General features: G+C 35.5%; 1 protein-coding gene across 11 annotated transcripts; it reads right to left on the bottom strand.

Moving 5' to 3' along the window:
- Window positions 1–10200: 10200 nt before the first annotated feature.
- LOC104233975 (uncharacterized) lies at window positions 10201–21964 on the bottom strand. 11 transcript variants are annotated; one of them, XR_011403815.1, is made up of 6 exons: window positions 19265–21946; window positions 17090–17195; window positions 13981–14166; window positions 13787–13864; window positions 10868–11037; window positions 10201–10785 (listed from the first exon to the last, which is right to left on the bottom strand). XR_011403815.1 is itself a non-coding variant. In XM_070162859.1 (6 exons), exons 3-6 carry the CDS (start codon window positions 17102–17104, stop codon window positions 10972–10974), a joined length of 345 nt encoding a protein of 114 aa, XP_070018960.1. In that variant the 5' UTR covers window positions 17105–17195; window positions 19265–19333; window positions 21670–21946; the 3' UTR covers window positions 10201–10971. The 11 variants fall into 11 exon arrangements, 2 of the variants coding, with proteins under 2 accessions (XP_070018960.1, XP_070018961.1); XR_011403816.1 differs by having other exon boundaries at window positions 10911–11037; XM_070162859.1 differs by having other exon boundaries at window positions 10201–11037; window positions 19265–19333; window positions 21670–21946.
- Window positions 21965–24583: the final 2619 nt, after the last annotated feature.

Here is a 24583-nt window from a genome sequence, read left to right as displayed (position 1 = left end):
TAGTGGCTGCTTTCACGGCTCGAACCCGAAGACAACTTTACCGTTGCTCCGAGACTCCCCTTCCTATTTTCCAGTTAATCCAAATCATAGAAAAGATGTATCTTTTTTTTTTCTTTTCAGCAAATGGGGCTCAGATGTGTTATGATAAGGCAAAGAGAAGCCAGCTACGCCATGGCTGCAAAACACCAGTTGCAAATGAGATACAAAAATCTCAATCACAGGCCATAGCAGGTTGCCACGCCAAGATACGGGTTGGAACATCTCTATGCCCAAATCGGTTGGCCCAGATACAAGAAACATCATCATCACTGCCTCATTATGTAACTTCCATCAGCAACATAAACACACACACACACAAAGTAAACACAGATTTCACTGGGAAAAAATTACTTTTTTCGGGAATTTCACAATTTTTATGTCTAAACGTCCACTTAAATCCTGTCTGCTTCTGCTTTTGTCACATACAAGGGCTATTGGTTTTTTATTGAAAATGGAGGAAAATCAATGGCGGAATAGAGAGGGGCAATCACCCTTCTAATAAAAATCCCAATACTCTATGTTTTGCCTCATTTCTTTCTGGGCAAACCTTTTTGCATTTTTAGGGGAAACTCTCGAGGGTTTTTCACCTACGAATTTCAAAATTTAACTAAGTTTGCACTTAAGAAAATAACCTTTCAATTGAGGCTCAGATCTGTAAAATTGAACTTGAAGACAAGACAAGAGACTGGAGACACTGCCATGGCTGCAAACACCGGTTGCAAGACGTCACCTTCCGGGTTGCCCCGCCAAGTTACAGGTCGATTGTTCTCTTGCCCTCATCAATTTGCTCAAAAACAGAAGAAAAAATCATCATCATAGCCTCATATTTTTGCTAAAATTATTATTATTACTACTATTGATTCTCTTTTTTGGGAGTAAGGATTCGGAGATACAGTAGAGGGGTCGTTTGGTTAGAGTATACTGCAGAAGCCAGAAGGGCATTTTTGGCAAAACTGAAATCATAGGAATTGTAGAGAGGAGCAGCTGCCCTTGAGCTTCACTCTACTCTCTGCAACTCTCATTCTTTGTCTCTGAGGTTTTAGTTTTCTGCTTTGTGTCAAACAGAACCATTTAAAGCATCTAAAATCTTGTTTTGCCCTCTGGTGTGTGTTTATTTACAACTTGGTCCATGCTATAGTAGGCTTATCATAAATGTGTTATGATAAGGCAACGAGAAGACAGCTACGCCATGGCTGCAAAACACCAATTGCAAGTGAGAGACAGAAATCTGAATCACATGCCATACCGGATTGCCACGCCTATATACGGGTTGGGTCATCTCTATGCCCAAATCAGTTAGCCCAAATACAAGAAACGTCATCATACTGCCTCTTTATGTAACTTCCATCAGTAAAATAAGCGCACGCGTGCACACACACACACACACAAAGTAAATACAGATTTCACTCAGAATTTTTTTTACTTTTTCCGGAATTTTACAATTCTTATGTCCAAACGCTGTCTGATATTGTCATAAACAAGGGCTGTTGGTTTTTTTTTTGAAAAAGGAGGAAAATCATTGGCAGAACAGAGAGGGGCAACCACCCTTCAACTGAAAATCCCAATACTCTCTGTTTCGCCTCATTTCTTTCTGGGCTAACCATTTTGCATTGGAAATTCTCGTGCCTTTTTCACCTGCGAATTTCAAAATTCAACGAAAAAGAGCCAATAAGTCTGCATTTAAGAAAATACCTTTCCAATTGAGGCTCATATCTGTAATATTGAAGATAAGGCAAGAGATTGGAGACACCGCCATGGCTGCAAACACCGGTTGCAAGTCGTCACCGTCCAGGTCGCCCCGCCAAGATACGGGTCCGATTTTTCTCCTCCCCTAATCAATTTGCTCAGAGACAGAAGAAAAAATATCATCATAGCCTCAGATTTTTGCCACAATTATTATTATTATTACTACTACGGATTCTCTTTTTGGGAGTGAGGATTTGAAGATAGAGTAGAGAGGTCGTTTGGACATAGTTTACTGCAGAAGGGCATTTTTGGCAAAAATGAAATCATAGGTATTGTAGAGAGGAGCAGTTACCCTTTGAGCTTCCCTCTACTCTCTGCAACCCTCATTCTTTGTCTCTGAGATTTTAGTTTTCTGCTTTGCATCAGAGAACCATTTAAAGCATCAACAATTCTTATTTTGCCCACTGACGTACAACTTGATTCCATGCTTAGTGAGCCCGGATCGAGGGTGAACATTTCATTAAGGTTGAAACTATCCTATTCGTGTGGTTTGAATTCATTTTTTATCATTACCTGTTCAATCTAATCCAAGCTTTGTGTCAAATTAATCCGCGTATCCTTAAAACCACTTACAAATTCAATTGTTATCCGATTTTGAGGGTAAATCGTCATAAACAAGGGCTATTTTTTCTGTTTTTATTTTAATGGAGGAAAATCAATGGCGGATCAGAGAGGGGCAACCACCCTTCAAAGGAAAATCCCAATTCTCTCTGTTTTGCCTCATTTCTTTCTGAGCTAACCTTTTTGCATTTTTAGGGAAATTCTCGTGGGTTTTTCACCTGCGATTTCAAAATTTAATGGAAAAGAGCTCGTAAGTCTGCATTTAAGAAAATAACCTTCCAATTGAGGCTCAGATCTGTAATATTTGAAGATAAGGCAAGAGATTGGAGAAACCGCCATGGCTGCAAACACCGGTTGCAAGTCGTTACCGTCTGGGTCGCCTCGCCAAGATACGGGTCCCGATTGTTCTCCTGCCCTAATCAATTTGCTCAGAGAAAGAAGAAAAATTATCATCACAGCCTCAGATTTTTGCTACAATTATTATTATTATTATTATTATTATTATTATTATTATTATTATTACTATTGATTCTCCTTTTGGGAGTGAGGATTTGGAGATACAGTAGAGTGGTCGTTTGGACATTGTTTACTGCAGAAGGGCATTGTTGGCAAAAATGAAATCATAGGTATTGTAGAGAGGAGCAGCTGCCCTTATTGAGCTTCCCTCTACTCTCTGCAACCCTCATTCACTGTCTCTGAGCTTTTGGTTTTCTGCGGAAAATTTTATTTTGTGTCTTATGAGACCAGTTGTAAAATTTCTATGACCCATAAGTGTAAGATTGGGTCCACAAAGTTCCGAGACAAAAATGAAACTCATGTTATGAGACGCAAAATAAAACTTCTCGTTTTTCCGGCTCTGTGTCAAAGAGAACTATTTAAAGCGTCAACCATTCTTGTTTTGCCCACTGACGTACAACTTGATTCAATACTTAGGAGCAAAAACTAGTTGAAATTCAAAGAAGAATAAGTTTTAGATTTTTCTATTTCACAGTACTTACGAGGCTCAGATCTGCAAAGAGAGATCGAGCAAAAGAGAGGCGACCGCGCCATGGCTGCAAAATCACCGATTGCATGCAAAGAAAACACCTTCACATCGCCGGCCGTCCGGTGATTTGCCAGGCCAAGATACGGGTCGGATAGTCTCTATGCCGATCCAGTTAGCCCAGAATCCGGATAAAAATATCATCACTGCCTCAATTGTTAATGTTGTATCAAAAAAGAGGAACTAAAATCACAGAAACAGAAATCTGGCTGTTGTTGTTGATTGATGCTGAAGAAATGATTGTATAGTAGTACGTATTTCCATTAATTCAAGGGCTGTTGATTTTTTTTCAAAGTGGAAAAGGAAAATCATTGGCTAAACAGAGAGTGGCAACCACCCTTTGAACAAAAACCCCAAACTCTCTATTTTTGCCTCATTTCGTTTCTGGGCTAACTTTCTTTGCTGGGAAATCCTTTGGTTTTCACCAAATGAATTTCCATCTTTCCCTGATTGGGTTCTGTTGTTATAAATACATTCTTGCTTGGAAGAATCTAGAAGGAGTTAAGTGTCAATTTATTTAGGGGTCGTTTGGTAGCATGCATTAGATAAAAATAATATTTGCATTAACTTTGTGTATTAATAATACCTTATTTGGTAGACATTTTGAACTTATGCATTAGTTATGCAAGCATTAGTTATACATCATATTTGGTATTATACTATGCATAACTAATTCATAGAAAATAATGGTATTAGCAATGCAAAGGGTTTTAATGCATATATTAGATTAGTTAAAGATAAAATTGTCCTTCAAAATTTATGCTTGATTAAAATATGTTAGTTATTATATTAATGCAAAATTCAAATATTGAGAAATAAAATTATATCTCTAGTAAATAAATAGATACTTAGCATATTTTCTTTTTTATAAATAAATATTTAGTTATGTTTTACAATATAGGTAGACAAATCAAATAATTTTTTAAAACTTTTTCATATAAAAATATTTCTCAACATATGTTTCTTTTAAAAAGTTTGAGTGATGGACTAGTTTTGAGGGTATTTTTGTAAACAAGCAATTCTTTTAGAAATTGTGCAATGCTTTAATACATCAAACCAAACAATGGATAAGAAATATGTCAGCATAACTAATACCAACATAACTAATACAAGCATAACTAATACAAATATAACTAATACCAACAATTACTAATACACCATATTCATCATATTCTTATACACCCCACCGAAGGACCCCTTAAAGTGATTGCTTTGGTAGTTGCAACTTTGGATCAAATTTTAAGGTTATTGTCGGAAGACTTCGAAACAAAGAACAGCACGTGGAGACGTGGTCTCTTAATTTCCACCTTTATCTTGCGTGTCATGCGATTGGATTTTTGTGGACCCAAAAATATAAGATTGGGATATATAAATTTATGAGATAAAAAAGAGTCTCACTCGACTAATGTAAGTTGTGTGAGGCACACAATAAAACTTCTTCTACCTCCCATAATATTCTTTTTAAGGTAATTTTTCAGATAATTTTCTTTTTATTTGACATGTCCTTTTATTTATTTCAATTTGTTAGAAGATGTTATAAATATTTACTTTACAAAATTGAGATTAAAAAATAGGTTAAACGCAAAATCATAGTGTAGTGAAAGGATGCATTTACCAAAAACTGAAAGTTTAAAACTTGGGGTTAGGGGGGTAAATGGATATTTAAAACCCGACTACATCGAGCGAATCGTATCGTACCGAATAAATTTTTAGATTTTTTTTTTTAATAAAATCGTAGATTTTTATATAAATTTATAATCGTACCGATAATTATGGTAGATTTTTTATTTTATAAAAATAAACCGAAAACATACTGAATCCTACCTAATAAATTTACCTGTGAAAAATATATTTATATATTAAGTTTAAAAATAATAAAGCATTAAATTTGGTCTTGAATTATGAAAACAGTTACAAGCCAGTAAGTAATTAAACTTAAAATCCTAATTCTCAAACCTATTATGCTATTCCTATTGAAACTAAATTATTTTCAATATATTCACTAGCAAGACACAAGGTATTGTAGCGATTATGAGTAGCAAACTACTCTGTATTAAATATGTTTCTTTTCGTATGATTTAAATTTATCTTTTTGAATCCCAGCTTGGTTAATATCTTTCCACTCGTGCAATTTATATTTTTATATTAATTTGCTTAGTTTCTTTTACGCTGTTATAAAATTGTTGATAGACCTATACTCTAGCCATATTTCATATTTTCTTAATTCATCACCCTTTAAAATGTAAAAATGTCTAGAGAATCTTGTTAAGTCATATAAAAGTATGTATGTTATTATATTATATTTCTATTAGTGACTTTTATATGGTATTTAAAAAAAATACCGAAAATTAACTGAATCATACCGATACCAAAAGAAACCTATATGACTATGATGGTTTCGAAAAGTCTAATTTTGGTTATATATAATAGAATAACTGAAAAATTGATATGGTACAAATTTTGCAAAATAACCAACCAAATCGAACCATTGACACCCCTACTTGGGGTACGTGATATATTATTTATATTTGTATTTTAATTTTAAAATGTGTATAATTGGTAATGTATGTGGCAAGAACTATAATTTTCTAAAACAGTTTGGTCATAGTTGTTTAACCGTAGGTCACATACTTTTTTGGTATCTACTTTCCTACAGTCTCAAATTATTCATGATTTTTTTTACACGCCCTTTAACAAAAAATTTAAATAATTCTTTTTTAAAAATAATTTATCCGTATTTATATCTTAAAATATAATCTCTATTTATTTAATATTTACTCATAACTAAGATAGTTGTTGTCTTCAAGAACAATTAATATTAAGAATAAAATAAATAAAAAAAAATTAATTTACTTTTGAACTTCTAAAATAACAAATAATTTGAGACAACTATTTTAAAAATCATGACAGATAATTTGAGACAACGGGAATATAAGTACAGTGGGTCGAGTTCGGGATATATAGCTCGGAGAATAAAAATCCGTTTATACATGTATTAATAGCATTGGTATTGCCAATACCATAGTTTACTATGTATTAATTATACATAGAATAATACCAAATAAATTATATAGCTAATACTTACATTAGTAATACGTAAATTAAAAATATATATCAAAAAAAAGATTAATAATACCAAAAGTTTATGCATGCATCATCTTCTCCAATGCATCCTACCAAACTACCTTAGGTTCCCATAAGGCCATCTATTTGTTTATTTGTGTAGTCATTTTGGCCAATATGGTTTTGCATTTACACGCAATAAAGAATGCAGACGAGTGTATACACAATGAAAGTTTTTCTTCATTTAAAAAAATATTTTTGTTGTTTGACCACTAGAGGAGGCTATTCTTGACGGTTATTTTAATTTTTAAGTTCATAGGAGTATTATTTACTCTAAACAACAATTAATATTATTATTAGTATCTAATACTCAAAAATTAATATCTGATTTTCTAATATCATTACTAATCACTAAAATATATACTACTTACTATTTTTACAAGAAATATTTTTCACTGACCAATCAAACAAACAAATAATTTTTAAAAAAAAATATTTCTCATGTAAAATTTGTTTACTAAGGATATCAAACACATCAGTCGGCCACAATCAGAGTGAAAAAATACTAATGATTTCTCGAAATCATAAGCAAAAAGTAAGCAGAAAAAGTTTTAGGTCAATTTCCAAAGGACTTAAGAGGCTCAGATCTGCAAAGAGAAATCGGGCAAAAGAGAGGTGACGACGCCATGGCTGCAAAATCGTCGGCCGGCCGGTGATTTGCCGAGCCAAGATACGGGTCAAATAGTCTCCATACCCGACCCAGTTAGCCCAGAATCCGAATAAATAATCATCACTGCCTCGATTTTACGGATCAAAACGGAGAAACAATGACCAACAAATGCAGAAACAGAGAAATAGAGTTGTTGTTGATGAAAAAACTGAAGAATTGATTATATGCTTTCTATGTTCATCAGTCCAAGGGTTGTTATATATAAATGGAAGAGGAAAAATCATTGGCTAAACAGAGAGGGTCAACCACCCTTTGAAAAAAAATCCCAAACTCTCTGTTTTTGCCTCATTTTTTCTTTCCTTTTCTGGGCTAACTTTTCTTTGCTTGGGAAATCCTTTGGTTTTAACCAAATGATTTTCCACCTTTCACCTTTGGTGTTCTCTTGTTATAAATAGTTGATAAATACACTCTTGATTGGAAGAGTCTAGAACGGGTTAAGTGGTAATTTATCTATAAATTTAAGTTATATTTAAATATTCTTTTATACTATCAGTAAAAATTTAATACTCCTAAGTAATACTAATAAGTGCGTCCTTTGTCCACTTTTAATTGTCAAGTATTTTAAAAATAAATTTTATATTTACTTGTCAATTTTGCATATCAAGATAAAAATAATTTATTTTTTCTGTTTTGCCTTTAGCATATATTACTCATTCCAAATCATTTTCCAAAATCATTAAGACTATACACCAATTAATATAGATATCATGATAAATTATACACTTTATTTATTATTTCTTAATGGGTGTGCAAGGTCACTAGTGGACAAGTAAAAGTGAACGGAGGGAGTAACTATTTTATTAGATTTTTAATTACTTCCTCTGTCTCGATTATATACGAATGTGTTCGGAGGGCCCATAAAATTTTTGAATTGTATTAAAATATACATATATATATATATATATGTGTGTAATAATAACTTTGAAATAGCTACTCCTATAGTCGGCTTGGTTCGGTTTTTTTTCTGATTAAAATCAAAACCAAATCAAATTTGATCGGTTTTTAAAATTCAAAATCAAACCAAATCAAAAAATATCGGGTCTTTTGATCGATTTGATTTGGTTTTCGATTTGGTTCTATTTTTCGGATTTTTATGAACACCCCATATTATAGACTTCTATCCAATAGTCATAAAAGGTAAGAGAGGGGAATGAAGAAATTTTAATAACTTCATCAAATAACACACCTGATTAATAATTTTTGCAGCAGTAGCAGCGTTCCTCCAAATCTTGCACCATTTTGTTTCTTTTGCTCAACCACCATTGTATCAAAGTATATCTCAGATTTACCTTTGGCAAAAAGGTACACCACATGCATTATTAAAATAATTTCACACATTGCAAGCAATTTAACTATCTCCTAATAAATGATTCCTAGTCTCTACATCAGGTTACACTAGCCTATCTAACAGCTTGTTTGGATGATTGTTATATATTGTATCGTGTTGTATTGTTATCCCAAAATAATATTTGTTTTGATTATTTATTTAAAATTATTTATATTATATGGTTAAATCCATTGTTTCGGAACAACCAAAAGCCCCATTTTTGGAAACAACCGATTTGGTGCAGTAGGATTGTTTCGTATTTTCTTTTCCAATTATATCCTTATTTATTACTCCATAATTTTATTTTATCCTTTATTTTTTATTAACTCCAAATTTTCAACTTATTGACCTACTTTATCTACGTTCATTTTTTCTAGAGTTGGTTCGTGTCGTTCTTTTCATCCAAACCTCTATTCGTTTCTTTATCTCTTTCCATCATATTAGATAAAAAAAAATTGCTAATGATAATTAATTTTTTTCTTCAAGTTTTTGCTCTTATTTCCAAGCGACAGAATTGGTGATAAATTAGTAGAAAGAGGTTTCTTAAATTATTTTTATACGTCATTCTTGATAAATTTTATTTAAAACAATTGAGAGTATTTTAATAAACTTATCAGTTACAGTATAGTACGATACAGTCAAACAAAACAACAAAAATATTATTTAACAACAGCAAATAATATAATTTATCTAACCTTTGTATCCATAAAATAATACATTACAATATAATATAGTACAGTACAATCCATTATAAAACGATGGGTAACAATAATCCAAACATAATGTAAGGTAAAAGTTAAAGGGTACTTGCCACAATAAGTAAAACAAGTGAATGGTCAATGGCTCAAGGATTTGGATTTGAAAAGTTGGAACACGTAATATGCACCACTGTTTTTCAAATTGAATAATTTGTTTAAATTCTGCTATAGTACAAGGATGATTAGAAAAAGAAATTCAAAATTGCTAAGCAAGTGAACAGACTTTGGGCACCTTTTCATTTTTAAAAAAAAAAAAAGTAAACTAGGGACATATAGGAGATATAACAAAAAAGATGAAAACACAGGATTACGATCCAAGCTAGTAGGTCATGTATATTTCTGAATCAAGAAAGATGAAATAACTAAAGAAAGATGTGATCAATTAAACATTTTTTTTATGATCGAGAAATCCTCAAGACCTAGTGGCGCACAGCTCAAAACTGGATGGATAATGAACCCACCTATCTACCTTTCTCCACTTATATGTCAGGTTATTGTCTGTGGCAAGATTCAAACCCATGAGGTATAGGGCTTGGCCTATAGTGACGTCGAAGGCTTGCTTTCCGATGCATAGTTAGCTCGCTTGCTTGCCCATCATAGGTCGTATTAACCCTATAATAAGTCTAAGCCAGTCCAGGTCTTTTAATAATCCCGAACTTCCTCTCCTCCTTTCTTTCTAATGAACTTACTGACCTGTGGCTAACTCATACATCACGTGTTGTATCCTTGCCACTAGACCAAAGCCCTTTCAACATTTTTCATGTAATATCAGCAGTAAGAAATGGAGCTTCAATAATCTTGAAGTTACGAGTAGGGCTTTGGAACCTCATTACTGCAGAACTGATAGAGTCAATCATACACTAAGTTTACGAGGTTCCAACTGAAATTCGCTCATGAAGTGGCTGTTAATTAGTGAGATCTAAGATCCAGTAGATTGAATAAAAAGGGCAAACCCCCTGTATATTAATTATGACTAAATTCATGTCAAAAGTCAAAAAGGAGAACAAAAATCCCCTTTTCAATTCGTGTCACAAAAATAAAAACTTTGGTCAGTTTTGGGTGTTCCCCTTTTTGTCTTACTATTTAGGATTTAGGGGGCCAGCTATAACACTCAAAATACTGCATTTCCATTCTCTGGTAATTGCTATATAGAATAAAATAGCATCTTTTAGATACGAATGGAGTATTTCTACCCAAAACTTTTGAAATGAACTTTAAAAGACTTAATCTTTTGCTTAACTTTTTTCAATTTTTCTTTCACTAGCTGTAGTTCTGAAAACTAAAAGGTAAACAAAACTAGAAATATTGAAGAAAGCTGCGGTCAGATATGTACTCAAGACAGAGAGAGACCCGGGTCTGTTTTCAAGATTGAGGCATGATTGCTTGAAACTCATGGTTTTGATGCTTATTGAAAACACAGACACGAACGGACAATTCAACACCAGCATGGTGCAACACTACAACAAAATGCTTTCTCTTGGAACTTTATAACCTGAAGGCCACATGCTAGATCATAACCCTGCATTGAACCAAGGAAAAGGTTTGTTTTTAAGCAAATTGAGGCTCAAATCTATCTTAGAACAAGGAAAAGAGAAGCCCACCACATCATGGCTGCAAAACAAAGGTTGCATGAGAGAGAGAAACCTTAACACAAACCACATTGAGTTGCCAAACCAACAGGTCTGGTCGTCTCCATGCAAATTGATTAACCCAGAAAAGAAGGTACTTGAAGTATCATCACAGCCCCATTTACGTGTACTCCAAGCAAAAGCTGTTCGAACTCAAAAGTCAAGGGAACACAGAATAACAACATAGAAGATACACACAAAGGCCATCAAAGACAGAGAAAAACACAGTTACAACTCTGCAGGACTAAAATTGATTCTTTTAAATTAAAGCTATATCACATGGAAAAGATTTTTAAAAAATAAATAAACACGAACAACCTCTCTAAAGAAATATACTCATTTTGACACCTATATTGCCTATTCTTTTATTCAACATCTGAAGATTAAAAAAAAATCTGGTGCAATATGTGTATTTGAATAAGAAAATGCAGCTGACACAAAAATGTGAGGCTCAGATCTGCAGAAAAGATCAGGCAAAGAAAAGTTAACCATGCCATGGCTGCAAAAACATCATTTGCCTGCGAAAGAGAAAACAACTTAAATAACTGGCCAATGCCATTTCAGGAAGGGGGAAAAAAGCATGTTGAGGCTGAGTCAGGGCGGAAAGAGAGGTTTAGGCATGGGTTCCTTTGAACAGTAGCTTTGACTCAAACCCTCTACATGTGTTAAAAAGTTTACTAAACAAGTACAAATACTTGATTTTCAACACAGTATATCAAATGAGTTGTAAAATCTTGAACTCGAACCCACAAAGTTCAAATCCTAGATCAGCTTTGCGCTTATATGTGTTATGATAAGGAAAAACAGAAGCTAGCCATGCCATGGCTGCAAAACACCAGTTACACGAGTGAGAAGAGTCTCAATCATAGGCCATACAGGGTTGCCACGCCAAGATATGGAGCGGGTAATCTCCATGCCCGAATTAAATAGCCCAGATACAAAAAAAATTATCATCACTGCCTCTTTTACGAGCTTTCAAAGCCATGAGACAGACTGATGATCTGGAGGTGTGTTTGGGTTTTGCGTACACATAAAGGGTGCAAAAACGCAACGAAACCCAGAAACTGAAGTGTGCTCTCTTTCTTTCTTTCTTTTTTAAATTGGTTTGTTAAACATGGAGAATCATAGACAAAGCAGAGAGGGTCAACCACCCTTGAAAGAAATTCCGTGTTGCCTCATTCTTGCCATTTCTGGGGTAAGGGAATTAGCTTAGATGGAGGATCATAGAGTGAATTCCAATTACTGATAAAAAATTGGGTTTTTTTCTTTTTGACAAGGTAAATTGTATTAATCAAAAGGGAGAAAAAACTCCCGTATACAAGTATATCAAAAAGTAGTGATAAAAAAATTGGATTTATAACCTAAAAGCATTAAAACTTTTAACAAAAAGGCGTGGGTAATAATATTTCCACATCAATATACAACAACAAACCAACAAGTGGGGTCTGGGGGATTTCCATATCAATATGGAAAAGATAATAATTTCTTTAGCAAATTGAGGCTCAGATGTGTTGTAATGTCAAAGACAAAAGAGAGGCCAACCACGCCATGGCTGCAAAACACCGGTTGCATGTGTGTGAGAGAGAAGAGTCTCAATCACATGCCATACCGGGTTGCCACGCCAAGATAAGGGTCGGGTTATCTCCATTCCCGGATTAGTTACCCAGATATTGAAAATCATCACTGCCTCTTTAAAAGATCTGAAGGCTGTGTAGTTGTTGTATAGTCGTGAGAGTATACATTAAAAGGGTGCAAAATGCAAAGAAACCGAAATACTGAAGTGCTATTATATGCCTCTCTTTCTTTTAACGGGTTGTTGGTTTGTTGAAAAAGGGAGGATCATAGGCAAAGCAGAGAGGGGCAACCACCCTGTAAAACATCGCATACTCTCTGCTGCCTCATTCTCGCCATTCCTGGGCTAATCTAATAAACATAGTTCATTCAGATGAGAGCTATTAACCGAAGAGACCTCACAAGTCTGCATTTAAAAGAATATCTCAACTTCAACTTAATATTTGTCCAAACGCCTACTGATGTTCTTCAGCAAATTGAGGCTCAGACGCATATAATGACAAGGCAAGAGAGAAGACAGCGACGACATGGCTGCAACACCGGTTGCATGAGAGAGAGAGAGAGAGAGAGAGAGAGAGAGAGAGTTGTTTCCAATCACTGGCCATACCGGGTGCCACGCCAAGATACGGGTCGGGTCATCTCAATGGTCAATAATGAGCCCAAAAATAGAAAGATTCATAAGCATCATCACAGTACATTTCTGTAGTAAAACGCATTATAATGGAACAGTTTCAAGTTTCCATTAACAATGAGACAGCGAGATTAAACTGAAAGAAACATGCAAAGGACCATGAGCAGAAAGACTGAAGATCTGAAGGCTGTTGAATTATCGTGATATACTTGTATATTGGGGAAATTTCACAAATAGTCATCGAGAAAACCAGAAACTGAAGTGCTATGTTTCTCTTTCTTTCTCTTAAGGGCTGTTGGTTAGTTGAGAAGGGGAAGAATCATAGACAAAGCAGAGAGGGGCAACCACCCTTGAAAGAAATCCCATATTCTCTGTTGCCTCATTCTCGCCATTTTCTGGGCTAATCCAACCAGAGAACTTTTAACTGAAAGCCCGTGTAAGTCTGCATTAAGAATCTAACAATTCCTATTTCATCAAAAGGGAAAGTAGTTTTCACTTTTTTTCACCATTGTCCTCTTTCTCCAGGCATATCTAACAGTTATTTCCATCTATTTTTAGATATCTATCTAGAAGTGACACTCATGAGTACATAAGCAGGCTCAGATCTGTCATAAATTCAGGTGAAGGAAAGGGACACCGCAATGGCTGCAAACAAGGATTGCATGCTAGAAAGGAAAGACTCTGCTTACAATATCCTGGTTTACCCCGCCAGATATGAGTCCAGTAGACCCAAACCCAATGAAGTCAAGAAACTTTATCATCACAGCCTACAGATAAGAAACAGCAATATTGCTCATAGTGATTGAGATTTGTGAAAAAGAAAAGATATGGACCAAGAAAGAAGAAGCACATAGTGTGAGAAATATGGCAGATAGTGAATAACCATTAGAGCGCTAGCTAAGCATGAAAGAAGGGGTGCTGCTTTGTCAGTAGCAGAATACAGAGATATCACAGGCATGCTGATGGAAGGCAACACCCTTAGAAACTTTCCATCCATATGCAGCCCCATTCTGTTCTTGAGTTGAGTATTCCAGTTTCTGTTTATGGTGTAGAAATAAGACCAGAGCACCTGTCAACAAAATAGAAAAAAGAAAAAAAAGGATCAGAGAAGATGAAAGGTGCGGCTATGAAGGCAAAATCTCAAATGTCACCTAACAACTAAGTGAGTACATTACCGTTCCTAAGAATTGATTATTTGTTATCATATAGTACTTTTTTAATAAGGTTATTTCTTATCATAGACATTTTAAATATAATCCGGTTATGTCTTATTATTTAATATTATATATTCTTAACATTGAGGATCAGTTCTATGTTATCATCATGTTATCATCAGGCAAAGAAACGAAAGCCATGCCATGGCTGCAAAACAAAGTTTGTTTGCAAGAGAGAAGATTCTCAATCTCAGGCCATATTGGGATGCCAAGTCAAAATATGGATAGGTAGTTTTCGTGCACATTGATTAAGCACAGAAAAGAAAGAAGTAGAAGTATCACCACAAACCCTTTCATATCAAACAAACACTAGAAAGCATCTTTCATGAAAAAATGAGACCCCTCAAACTATGCACACTATAAGAAGCAGAATAACACACAAGATAAAGCTAAATCAAAGTGGGTTTTACACCCAATAACACAGAAAATTTACAAACATAAGGAGGTTGCAGTTAGTTGGTAATGCTATAAGCTTAAAAACCTTGAACAAAGAATTCAGCAGGAAAAATAAAAAGAGATATCATTTGATGAAAAACGTGAATTCCGTCAATGATGTTCCCAGTATACCAGGTTAGAGTTCTACTGTAAGGGACTGTTATATACAGAGGAAACAAATTAGAAATGTTGAGTTTTAACCAGTACAAAACCATATAACACGTGCGAAAAACAGAATCATTCACCAGTAGCCCAGCTGTTTCTTTGTAGACCACAACAAAGTCTACAAAGCCAAACACCGAAACAAGCTTTTTTTTAAGCCCATCCAAAATCCAAACATCCTCTTAAAAAATGCGCTTAAAAGCTACTTAATTCAGCTAAGCCAAACATGCTTTTACTTCAAGTTTGATGCTCAGATCTGTGATAAAATCAGTCAATGTAGAAAATGCAACCACCATCCGGACCTGGTTGCAACCATGCCTCCCGGACGCCCAGCCAGGATACGGGCTGCTCCAATGCCGGACCAACTCTGGACACCTTTCGACATTTCATCACAGCCTCATGCTTTTACTTCAAGTTTGATGCTCAGATCTGTGATAAAATCAGTCAATGTAGAAAATGCAACCACCATCTGGACCTGGTTGCAACCATGCCTCCCGGACGCCCAGCCAGGATACGGGCTGCTCCAATGCCGGACCAACTCTGGACACCTTTCGACATTTCATCACAGCCTCATCCCCCAGAAGATAATGCAAAACGATAACTTTTTTTCAAATTGAGGCTCAGATTTGTGTCATGGAAGGCAAAAGGGAAGCCAACCATGCCATGGCTGCAAAACATTGAACATCAGTTGCATGTGTGAGAGAAGAGTCTCATTCACAGGCCATGCCGGGTTGCCACGCCAAGATACGGGTCAGGTAATCTCCATGCCCGAATTAGTTAGCCCAGAAATAGAAAAGAATCATCATCATCACTGCCTCTTTTAAGATCTGAAAGTAGCATAGTTGTAGTGTGGTATAGTACTCTCTCTCTTTCTTCTTTCTTTTTAAGGGCTGTTGGTTTGTTTAAAAAAGGATAATCATAGGCAAAGCAGAGAGGGGCAACCACCCTTGTAAAAAATCCCGTACTCTCTGTTGCCTCATTCTCGCCGTCTCAATACTAATATAGCAGGTTTTCGAGAAAATGATCAAAATAGTTCTTAGTGTATACAGGTTGGACTACTATTTAGGGAGAAATTCAAAAATAGCCAGATTTACAACTAAACTTTTAATTCACAACAGTTTTCTTCAACACTCCAGTTAAACTTAACTGGGTAACAAATGCAGTAATTGCTCAATTTTGAGGCTCAGATCTGAGAATAAAATCAGGCAACAGAAACAAAGCAACCGCCATGGCTGCAGACCTCTATCAAACAGACCTTCGGGGTTGCCCTGCCAAGATACGGGTCGTTCCAATGCCCAACACAACCCTAGACACCTTTAATCATCACAGCCTCTTCATCCGTCACATTAAATGCTCTTTAGGCAATATGTTCTGCTTATTCCTAAACACCAAAATAAGTGTTTTTCAGAAAACATTTTCCTTCATACCAAACACACCCAATATTTTTCTTCAACAAATTGAGGCTCAGATTTGTTGTTATGATAAGGCAAAAGAGAAGCCAACCACGCCATGGCTGCAACACCAATTGCATGTGAGATGGAAGAGTCTCAACTCTCAATCACAGGCCATACTGACTTGCCACGCCAAGATACGGATTGGGTCATCTCTAAGCCAAATCAGTTAGCCCAGATATAAGAAACATCATCATCACTGCCTCTTTAAGATCTGAAGGTAGCATAGTTGTTGCAGTATAGTTGTATGTATTGGGTTTTGAGTATGCATTTAGGGTGCAAAAATGCAAAGAAACCCAGAAAACTGAAGTGCTATCAACTCTCTTTCTCTTTTTCTATTTTAAGGGCTGTTGGTTTGTTTTAAAAGTTGGAGAATCATAGGCAAAGCAGAGACGGGCAACCACCCTTGTAAAAAAAATCCCATACACTCTGTTGCCTCATTCTCTCCATTTCTGGGCTAATCCAATTCAAATGGAGGGTAATATAGCAGGTTTTCCAGAAAATGATCAAATAGTCCATACAGTACGTAAAAAGCATACACTTCTCTTGAGAAAAATGATCCGTCATCTTTGAGGAGGTTTATGATGGTCCTTTAATATACATAAAAAATCTAACAATTTTGGTCTCCATCCATTTTTAAAAGGGAAAAGGGCCAAATAAACCCCTCAATTTTGAGGCTCAGATCTGTGATAAGATCAGCAGAGACAATGCAACCGCCATGGCTGCATACCTCGGTTGCAACCATGAAGATGCCTTCCGGGTCGCCCCGCCAAGATACGGGTCATTCCAATGCCCGATCCAGCTCTAAACACCTTTTATCATCACAGCTTCATCATCTGTCACAGTAAAAGCCTGCCATGAGGAAGAGGAAAAGGAGGAAAGAACTGAAGAAGCATAAGCAGATTATGGGGTCAGACAGTAAACCCTACACTGTAAAATTGGGATTTTTACAGTTGCAAGTTTAAGGGGCAACCTATGTCCATTTTCAACAATGGTGGTTCATTAGTACAGCAAAACGGAAAAGGAAATCATAGGCAGAAAACAGAGAGAGGGCAACCGCCATTAAAGACTCCCCACCGCCTCATTCTTTCAGTCTAGAGTTCGTGAGAATATCTTTCAACACAAATGTCCATCCTTTCACCATTTTAGTCCAAAATATCAGAGAATTTTAACTTAGAACAAAAACTTCCTTGAAACAAATCTATTCACCTTTATTTAAAAAAGATAAAACTGTTTACTATGTAATCATCTACGTGACGGGAAAAAAGGCACTGTACATATGTAAATTGTAATATAATGACTTCAATCACTATCTTTACAGAAATTTCTAAACAAAAGATTCAGCAAACTAAAATGAAAAGCAAATGTAACTTCACTAAAGGAATTTTATTATATTTTTATTTTTATTGGGGGGGGGGGCTATGTTACTCGGACTCTCCAAAAATATCGTCGGGTGCGTGTCGGATCCTCGTGCATTTTTGGAGAATCACGACATCATTTTGGAGAGTCCGCGCAACATGGGGGGGGGGGGGGGGGTTAATTTTGAGGTTCAAATCTGTGATAAAATCGGGGCAAAGAAGACAAAGCAACCGCCATGGCTGCAAACCTCGGTTGCACTGTAAAAATATCCGGGTCATCCCGCCAAGATACGGGCTGCTCCATTGCCCCGACACGAACTCTAGACAATCTTAATCATCACAGCCTCATCCTCTACAATAGCAATAAGAATAATGGAAATAATAGGCTGAATACATACACGACCCCTTATATATATGTACTTCCGATTATTGTCGAAAGTTCAGATCAAGGCCCAGAACCAAACGACCCCTTAAGAAGAATGTTGGTTTATTGTTACGGTTTTTTTTGGAAAAATGGAAAAGGAAATTACGGGAAGAAAACAGAGAGAGGGCAACCACCATTAGACTCCCCACTGCCTCTCTGCTCCCTCATTCTTTCCGTCTTAGAGTTGAGTGGCAAAATACTCTCTTTCCCAGGTTATTCTAGAATTAACTATTTCTTATCATATACTTCTTTTTTGATAAGGTCACTTCTTATGATACTTTTCATGATATAATTCTGCTTTTTCTTATTATGTCATTTAAGATAACTAAGTTTGTAATTACATTTTTCTAGGCATCAGCCGCATTCCCCAATAGGTTATTCTTTTGCTTTTCATCTATGTTCTTGTGATGCTGTTATTTCTTTCTATGGTTTTATTGATGGTACTGATATATTGTCTCTCTTCGTCTTCTTGAGCCGAGGGTCTATCGGAAACGGCCTCTCTACCCCTCGGGTAGGGTAAGGTCTGCGTACACACTACCCTCCCCAGACCCCACTAGTGGGGTTGCACTGCGTCGTCGTCGTTGTAGTTGTTGTTGCAGCCGCATTCCCCAATAGCTTCTAAAGAAGAATCTCAAAGCCAAGGCAACAAAGAACAAGAACCCAATAGATACGAATAACGAATATTTGGATCAGTAAACATAAACAAAGTCACAAACAGAACCACAGGAAACTGAATTTAATTTTTTGCTTGTTCTAGATAAAGGTTGGTAAAGTAGAGCTAGGTAACCACCTCTGATAGAAATTGCCTTCTGTCTTTTACCTCATTCTCTCCTCTCTTTATTTTGATGAAAATTTTGGGTTCTTCTAACATACCTTCAGTCAACACTAGCCTCCCATTACAAGACTAAACAGGTTTTTCTTGGTAATTAATAAGTTACATTTCCAGAAAGTTGATAATACTGTTTAAGACTAACTAGTATACCATCACAAAATCCAACTATTATCACATCGGAAGGATACATCCTTTTGCATATTCAAAATTATATGGAAATAAATATGAAAATGGTAGCTGGCATTTGAAAAAGATAAAAAAAAAAAAACAAGTGCTTAATCAAGGTCTTACCAGATAAGGAGGGCAACTACAGTGCAAAATCCCAGATTTTCACTCTAATGCTTCATTCATGAGCTGTCACTGGAAAAAAATTGGCGACGCATTAAGAGTGCAAAAACATTACAAATTGTAATCAGAAGGGTGTGAGTTCTATATCTCCCAGATCGAAAAGATAATATTGTCTCTAGCAAATTGAGGCCCAGATGTGTCATGATAAGGGGAGCCTTGGACAACCTGTAAAGTTGTCTTTGTGTAACCTATAGGTCACGGGTTCGAGATGTGGAAGTAGCAACTAATGCTTGCATTAGGATAGGCTATCTACATCACACACATTGGGGTCGGCCCTTCCCCGCATCCTGCGTGAATGCAGGATGCTTTGTGCACTGAGTTGTCCCTTTTATGTGTAACGATAAGGCAAAATAGAAGCCACAACCACGCCATGACTGCAAAACACCGGTTGCATGTCAGAGAGAAGAGTCTCAACCACAAGCCATACCGAGTGCCATGCCAAGATACGGGTCGGGTAATCTCTATGCCCCAATTAGTTTAGCCCAAATATAGTAAAAATAATTATCATCACTGCATCTTTACACTCTGTTTGGATCATTGTTCCCCATCGTTTTATAATGTATTGTTGTGTTGTATCGTATTTTACCGTACCGTTTAATGAATACAATGTTTGGATAGATTGTATTGTTTGTTAGTGTTAAATAATATTTTGTTGTTTGGTTTGACTGTATTGTACTGTAACTGATAAGTTTACTAAAATACTCTCGGTTGTTTAAATATTAAATTTATCAAAAATTATGTATAAAAATAATTTTGAAAAACAAAATAGAAGAAGGCAAAACACCTTAAGAAAACAGAACAAAGGAGCGAGATAGAAGAAGGCAAAACAAAGGAGCACAACTAATTAAAATTGAGTTAAAAGCAAATTAGGAGAAAAAATAAAACAGAAGGCGGCAAAACACCTTTAGCATTGGTCTGGAAAAAAATAAAGTAGGTTATAAGTTGGAGATTTGGAGTTAAAATAGAAAAAAAGATAAAGGGTAAAATAGAATTGTGGAGTAATAAGTTAGGGCATCATTGGAAAGAAAAATAGGAATCAATCCCACCACAACAAATCGATTGTTTCAAAAAATGGGACTTTTCATTGTTCAGGAACAATGGATTTAACAATACAATACAACCAATTTTAATGAAACAATCAAAACAAACATTGTTTTGGGATAACAAAACAATACGACAATGAGGAACAACCATCCAAACAAGTTGTTAGTATAGTTGATGGTATTGGGTTTTGAGTATATGTTAGGGAATGCAAAAATGCAAAGAAACCCAAAAATTAAAGTGTTAATCATCTCTCTTTCTCTCTTGCTTTTTTAAGGGCTGTTGGTTTGTTAAAAGAAATGGTAAATCATAGGGGAAACAGAGAGGGATAACCACCCTTTAAAGAAAATCCCATACTATCTCTGTTGCCTCATTCTCACCATTTCTGGGCTAATCTAATACATAATATAATACAGCAGGTTTTCGGGAAAATGATCAAATAGTATGTAAAAGTGTACACTTTTCAGGAGAAAATTACAAAAATGATTCCTTATCTTTGAGGGAGGGGATTAGGGCGTAACAGGTAAAGTTGTTGTCATATGACCTAGATGTCACGAGTTCGAAGCTCTTGCAGAAATGCAGGATAAGGCTGCATACAATAGACCTTTGTAGTCCAGACCCGAGCTTAGTGCATCGGGCTGCCCGATCCCTTATCTTTGAGGGTAGATTTATGATGGTCGTTTGCAAAAACTTTACAATTTCGGTCTCCATCCATTTCTGAAAGGGCAAAGGCCAAATATAACCTTCAATTTTAAGGCTCAGATCTGTGTTAAATCAGCAGAGACAATGCAACCGCCATGTCTGCGGACCTCGGTTGCAACCATAGATATGTCTTCCGAGACGCCCCGCCAAGATATGGACCTTTTAAATAGTGCTTTTCAGCACTCGGAAAGCTACTTCAAATTCAGCTAAGCCAAACAAGCTCACTTTAAATTTTGAGGCTCAGACCAGTGATAAAAATCAGTCAATGGAGAAAATGCAACCGCCATGGCTGCAGACCCGGTTGCAACCACGAAGATGACTTCCGGGTTGCCCAGCCAAGATACGGGTCGCTCCATTTACCCGATCCAACTCTAGACACCTTTAATCATCACAGCCTCATCATCCGTCAGATTAAAAGCTAGCCATAGGAAAAGGGAGGAAAAGAAGTGAAGAAGCAGAAGCAGATTATGGGTTTAGATAGTAAACCCTAAACTGTAAAATTGGGAAGTTTAAGGGACAATCTATGACCATTTTCTAACAATGGTGGTTTATTAGTACAGCAAAATGGAAAAGGAAATCATAGGGAACAGAGAGAGGGCAACCACCATTAGAGACTCCCAACTACCTCTCTGCTTCCTCGTTCTTTCCGTCCAGAGTTGAGTGCCAAAATACTCTCTTTCCCAGCTTAAATTTTACTCCAGTAGCCTGTTGTATCCTGATTATAGGGTTGCTCCCCATTTCCAATCGAGTATGTGAGTTGGAGTGTCGGAAGAGCAAAGGTGGGAAGTTGTTGAAAAGGAGTGTGCGAAGAGCAAGGTGGGTTGTTGAAAAGGATGCCGCCTTCCTATTTGTAAACGGTCTCTACACCTAAATAAGGTGGGTTGTCGTTGTTGTAGCCTGTTGTATCCTCCGTTCACTAGAATGCTAGTAGGGCAATTTAGTCTTTCTACACTCAATCTTATTACTCGAAAGATTTGGGCCTTTTGAGCTTTTTTTGTTGTTTAAGCCCCGCTTGGCCATAAGAATTTTTTCGCTTGTTTTGCAAAACTTTTAAGCCCGATTGGACATAAGGATTTTTTTCCTTTTTTCCAAAAATATGTTCATTTTTCTTTTGGAAATCAGATTTGTTTATAAAATTTTCACTTGAAGAATTTTGGAAAAAACTTCAAAAAGTTATTTTTCAAAATTTTCAATTCAAATCACTCACAAAACTTCAAAAATAACCCAAAATTATATTCATGTCCAAACACAACTCTAAATTTCATATACTATTTTCACTTAATAGAGTTGAGATTTCGTTCTTAAATTGTGAAATTGATACAAAATCAACTAATGTCTATGGAGATTGTGAATGTTGGAACTACCGTTCCAACTTTGATTCCGATTTTACTTCAACACAGTGGTGAATGGGTAAGTGAGAGTAAATTTGTTAATTTCCTTGCTAATGGCGTGTTGATCAATTCGGACTGTAGCTATGATTATTTTGTTGATGAGATATACAAGCAATTGGGTAGAGATTCAATTACGAGTGCAATGGAGATAAAATATACAGTGAAGGATGGCTATATAGCAATTCCAATATACAATGATATGAGTGTGCGCTTGTATATGGAGATGAAAAGGAAAAAACTGGATATCACTGAATATCCATTATGCATAACATTGAAAACTGTGTATTTAAGTACTAAATGCTCATATTCAAGTTCATACTTGGGTGGCAACTTACTCGCAACAATTTCAGTTGGCTTACAATATCAGAACGTAGAAGAAGTACATGGAACTAATATTGTTGAGATGATGGATAGTCATGTAAAGGAAGACAAACTTGAGATATTGAAGGGAAGTTGTATAATAAACAATCCACAACATGAAGAAATTGCAGAATGTCAGTCGTATTGGGACAAAGATACACTACGCAATACGAAAAAAATGTCAATTTATAGTGAATAGATCATCTACAACAAGTTATGATTTCTACTTATGAGATTGCACTTCTCTGTAATTTCTTTTATACAGATCTGTATAAAAAATGTATAATTAATGTATAGTGGAGTTGCACTTCTCTGTAATTTTTTGTATATAGATCTGTATAAAAAAATGTATAATTATTGTATAGTAAGATTGCACTTCTCTGTAATTTTTTATATATAGATCTGTATAAAAAATGTGTAATTATTGTATAGTGAGATTGCATATGTATACTGCTTGTTTATTTGAGACACAAGTGTAAAAATCTGAAGAAATGCATTATCATAACACTATATTTTAAATAGGTATTGTCTTACATGCGTGGATAAAAGTTGCAAATGGAATCTTAGATCTCAAGTCTACACAAATCAAATGTCTTCAAGGTTAGATGGTTCAATGATGTTCACACTTGCCTAAAGATGAGTAGACTGTTTTCACAACGTCATGCTACTTCGTCAGCCATCGCAAAAATGATTTGTGACAAATATACCAATCCAAAAACAATATACACTCCGGCAGACATCATGAGCGACATGAAACGACAATATGGGATTAATATGAGTTATGTAAAAGCTTATAGAATAAAAGAAAAGATGCTTGAACTACTAAGAGGGATACCACGCGAATCTTATAGAAAACTGTCGGGTTACTTGTATATGATAAATATGACAAATCCTGGTTCTATCACAAGATTACATAAATCAGAGGACGGGCCCTTCATGCATGTTTTTGTCGCACTAAATGCATCAATCATAGGATGGAAATACTGTTACCCTATTGTAGTGGTTGATGGGACATTCCTCAAATCATCACACAGAGGAACAATGTTAATAGCTAGTGCACAAGATGCGGCAGGTGAATATGTTGAAGACTCGTATAATAATTATATATGGTATAGATAGTTTTTATCTGTGTATAACAAAAATAACATGTGTAAGCACGTGATTTTTGCCTTATGAAAGAATTACTCCCAAAAAATTCAAAAATAAAATAATTTTTCCTTGGTGTGCAATTTTTTATTTTTGTGGTATTTTTGTATAATTATTTGTATTTTTGTCTGTGCATGTTTATTTGTTTAAATTAATAAAAATATAAAATATGTCGCATTTTCATTTAGTATTTAAGTTTGTTTTACAAAAAAATGAGAAAATCATAAAAAATAATGTATGTTGCATTTTAGCATTTAACGTCTAAATTGTGCGATTTTATCGTTAATTGCTATTTAAATATGCGATAATAGTTATTGGGAATTATTTAGTATTTTTGATAATTTAATTTAGTTTATAACTTAATTTAGAATTTTAGTTTTATTAATTAGAAAATAGAAGAAAATAAAGCAAAAAATATAAGAAAATCGGAATTGGACCTCTTCTCCAAATTTCAAACCACAGGCCCAAAAAATACCCAACCTTCCCCATGACCCGGTCCATTTCAACATGGGTCGACCCGGTCCGCCCCATAACTAAACTATCCGCCCAACCCCCTCCCATTTTTCATTTCTTGTTGAAACCCAAACATAAGAAACCCTAAAACTACCTGCCCCCCTCTCTT

This window comes from Nicotiana sylvestris, chromosome 11 (genome assembly GCF_000393655.2).
Source record: "Nicotiana sylvestris chromosome 11, ASM39365v2, whole genome shotgun sequence".
Classification (NCBI taxonomy): Eukaryota; Viridiplantae; Streptophyta; class Magnoliopsida; order Solanales; family Solanaceae; genus Nicotiana; species Nicotiana sylvestris.
Note: the sequence above shows the minus strand (reverse complement) of the source record. Positions and strands in the feature narration are given on the sequence as shown.

Coding starts and splice junctions, on each gene's coding strand:
- LOC104233975 (XM_070162859.1), bottom strand. Junction 13,865..13,980: donor GCTTAGCTAGCGCTCTAATG/GTTATTCACTAT, acceptor TCTTATCTGTAG/GCTGTGATGATAAAGTTTCT. Junction 11,038..13,786: donor GCGGGGTAAACCAGGATATT/GTAAGCAGAGTC, acceptor GAGTTCGAACAG/CTTTTGCTTGGAGTACACGT.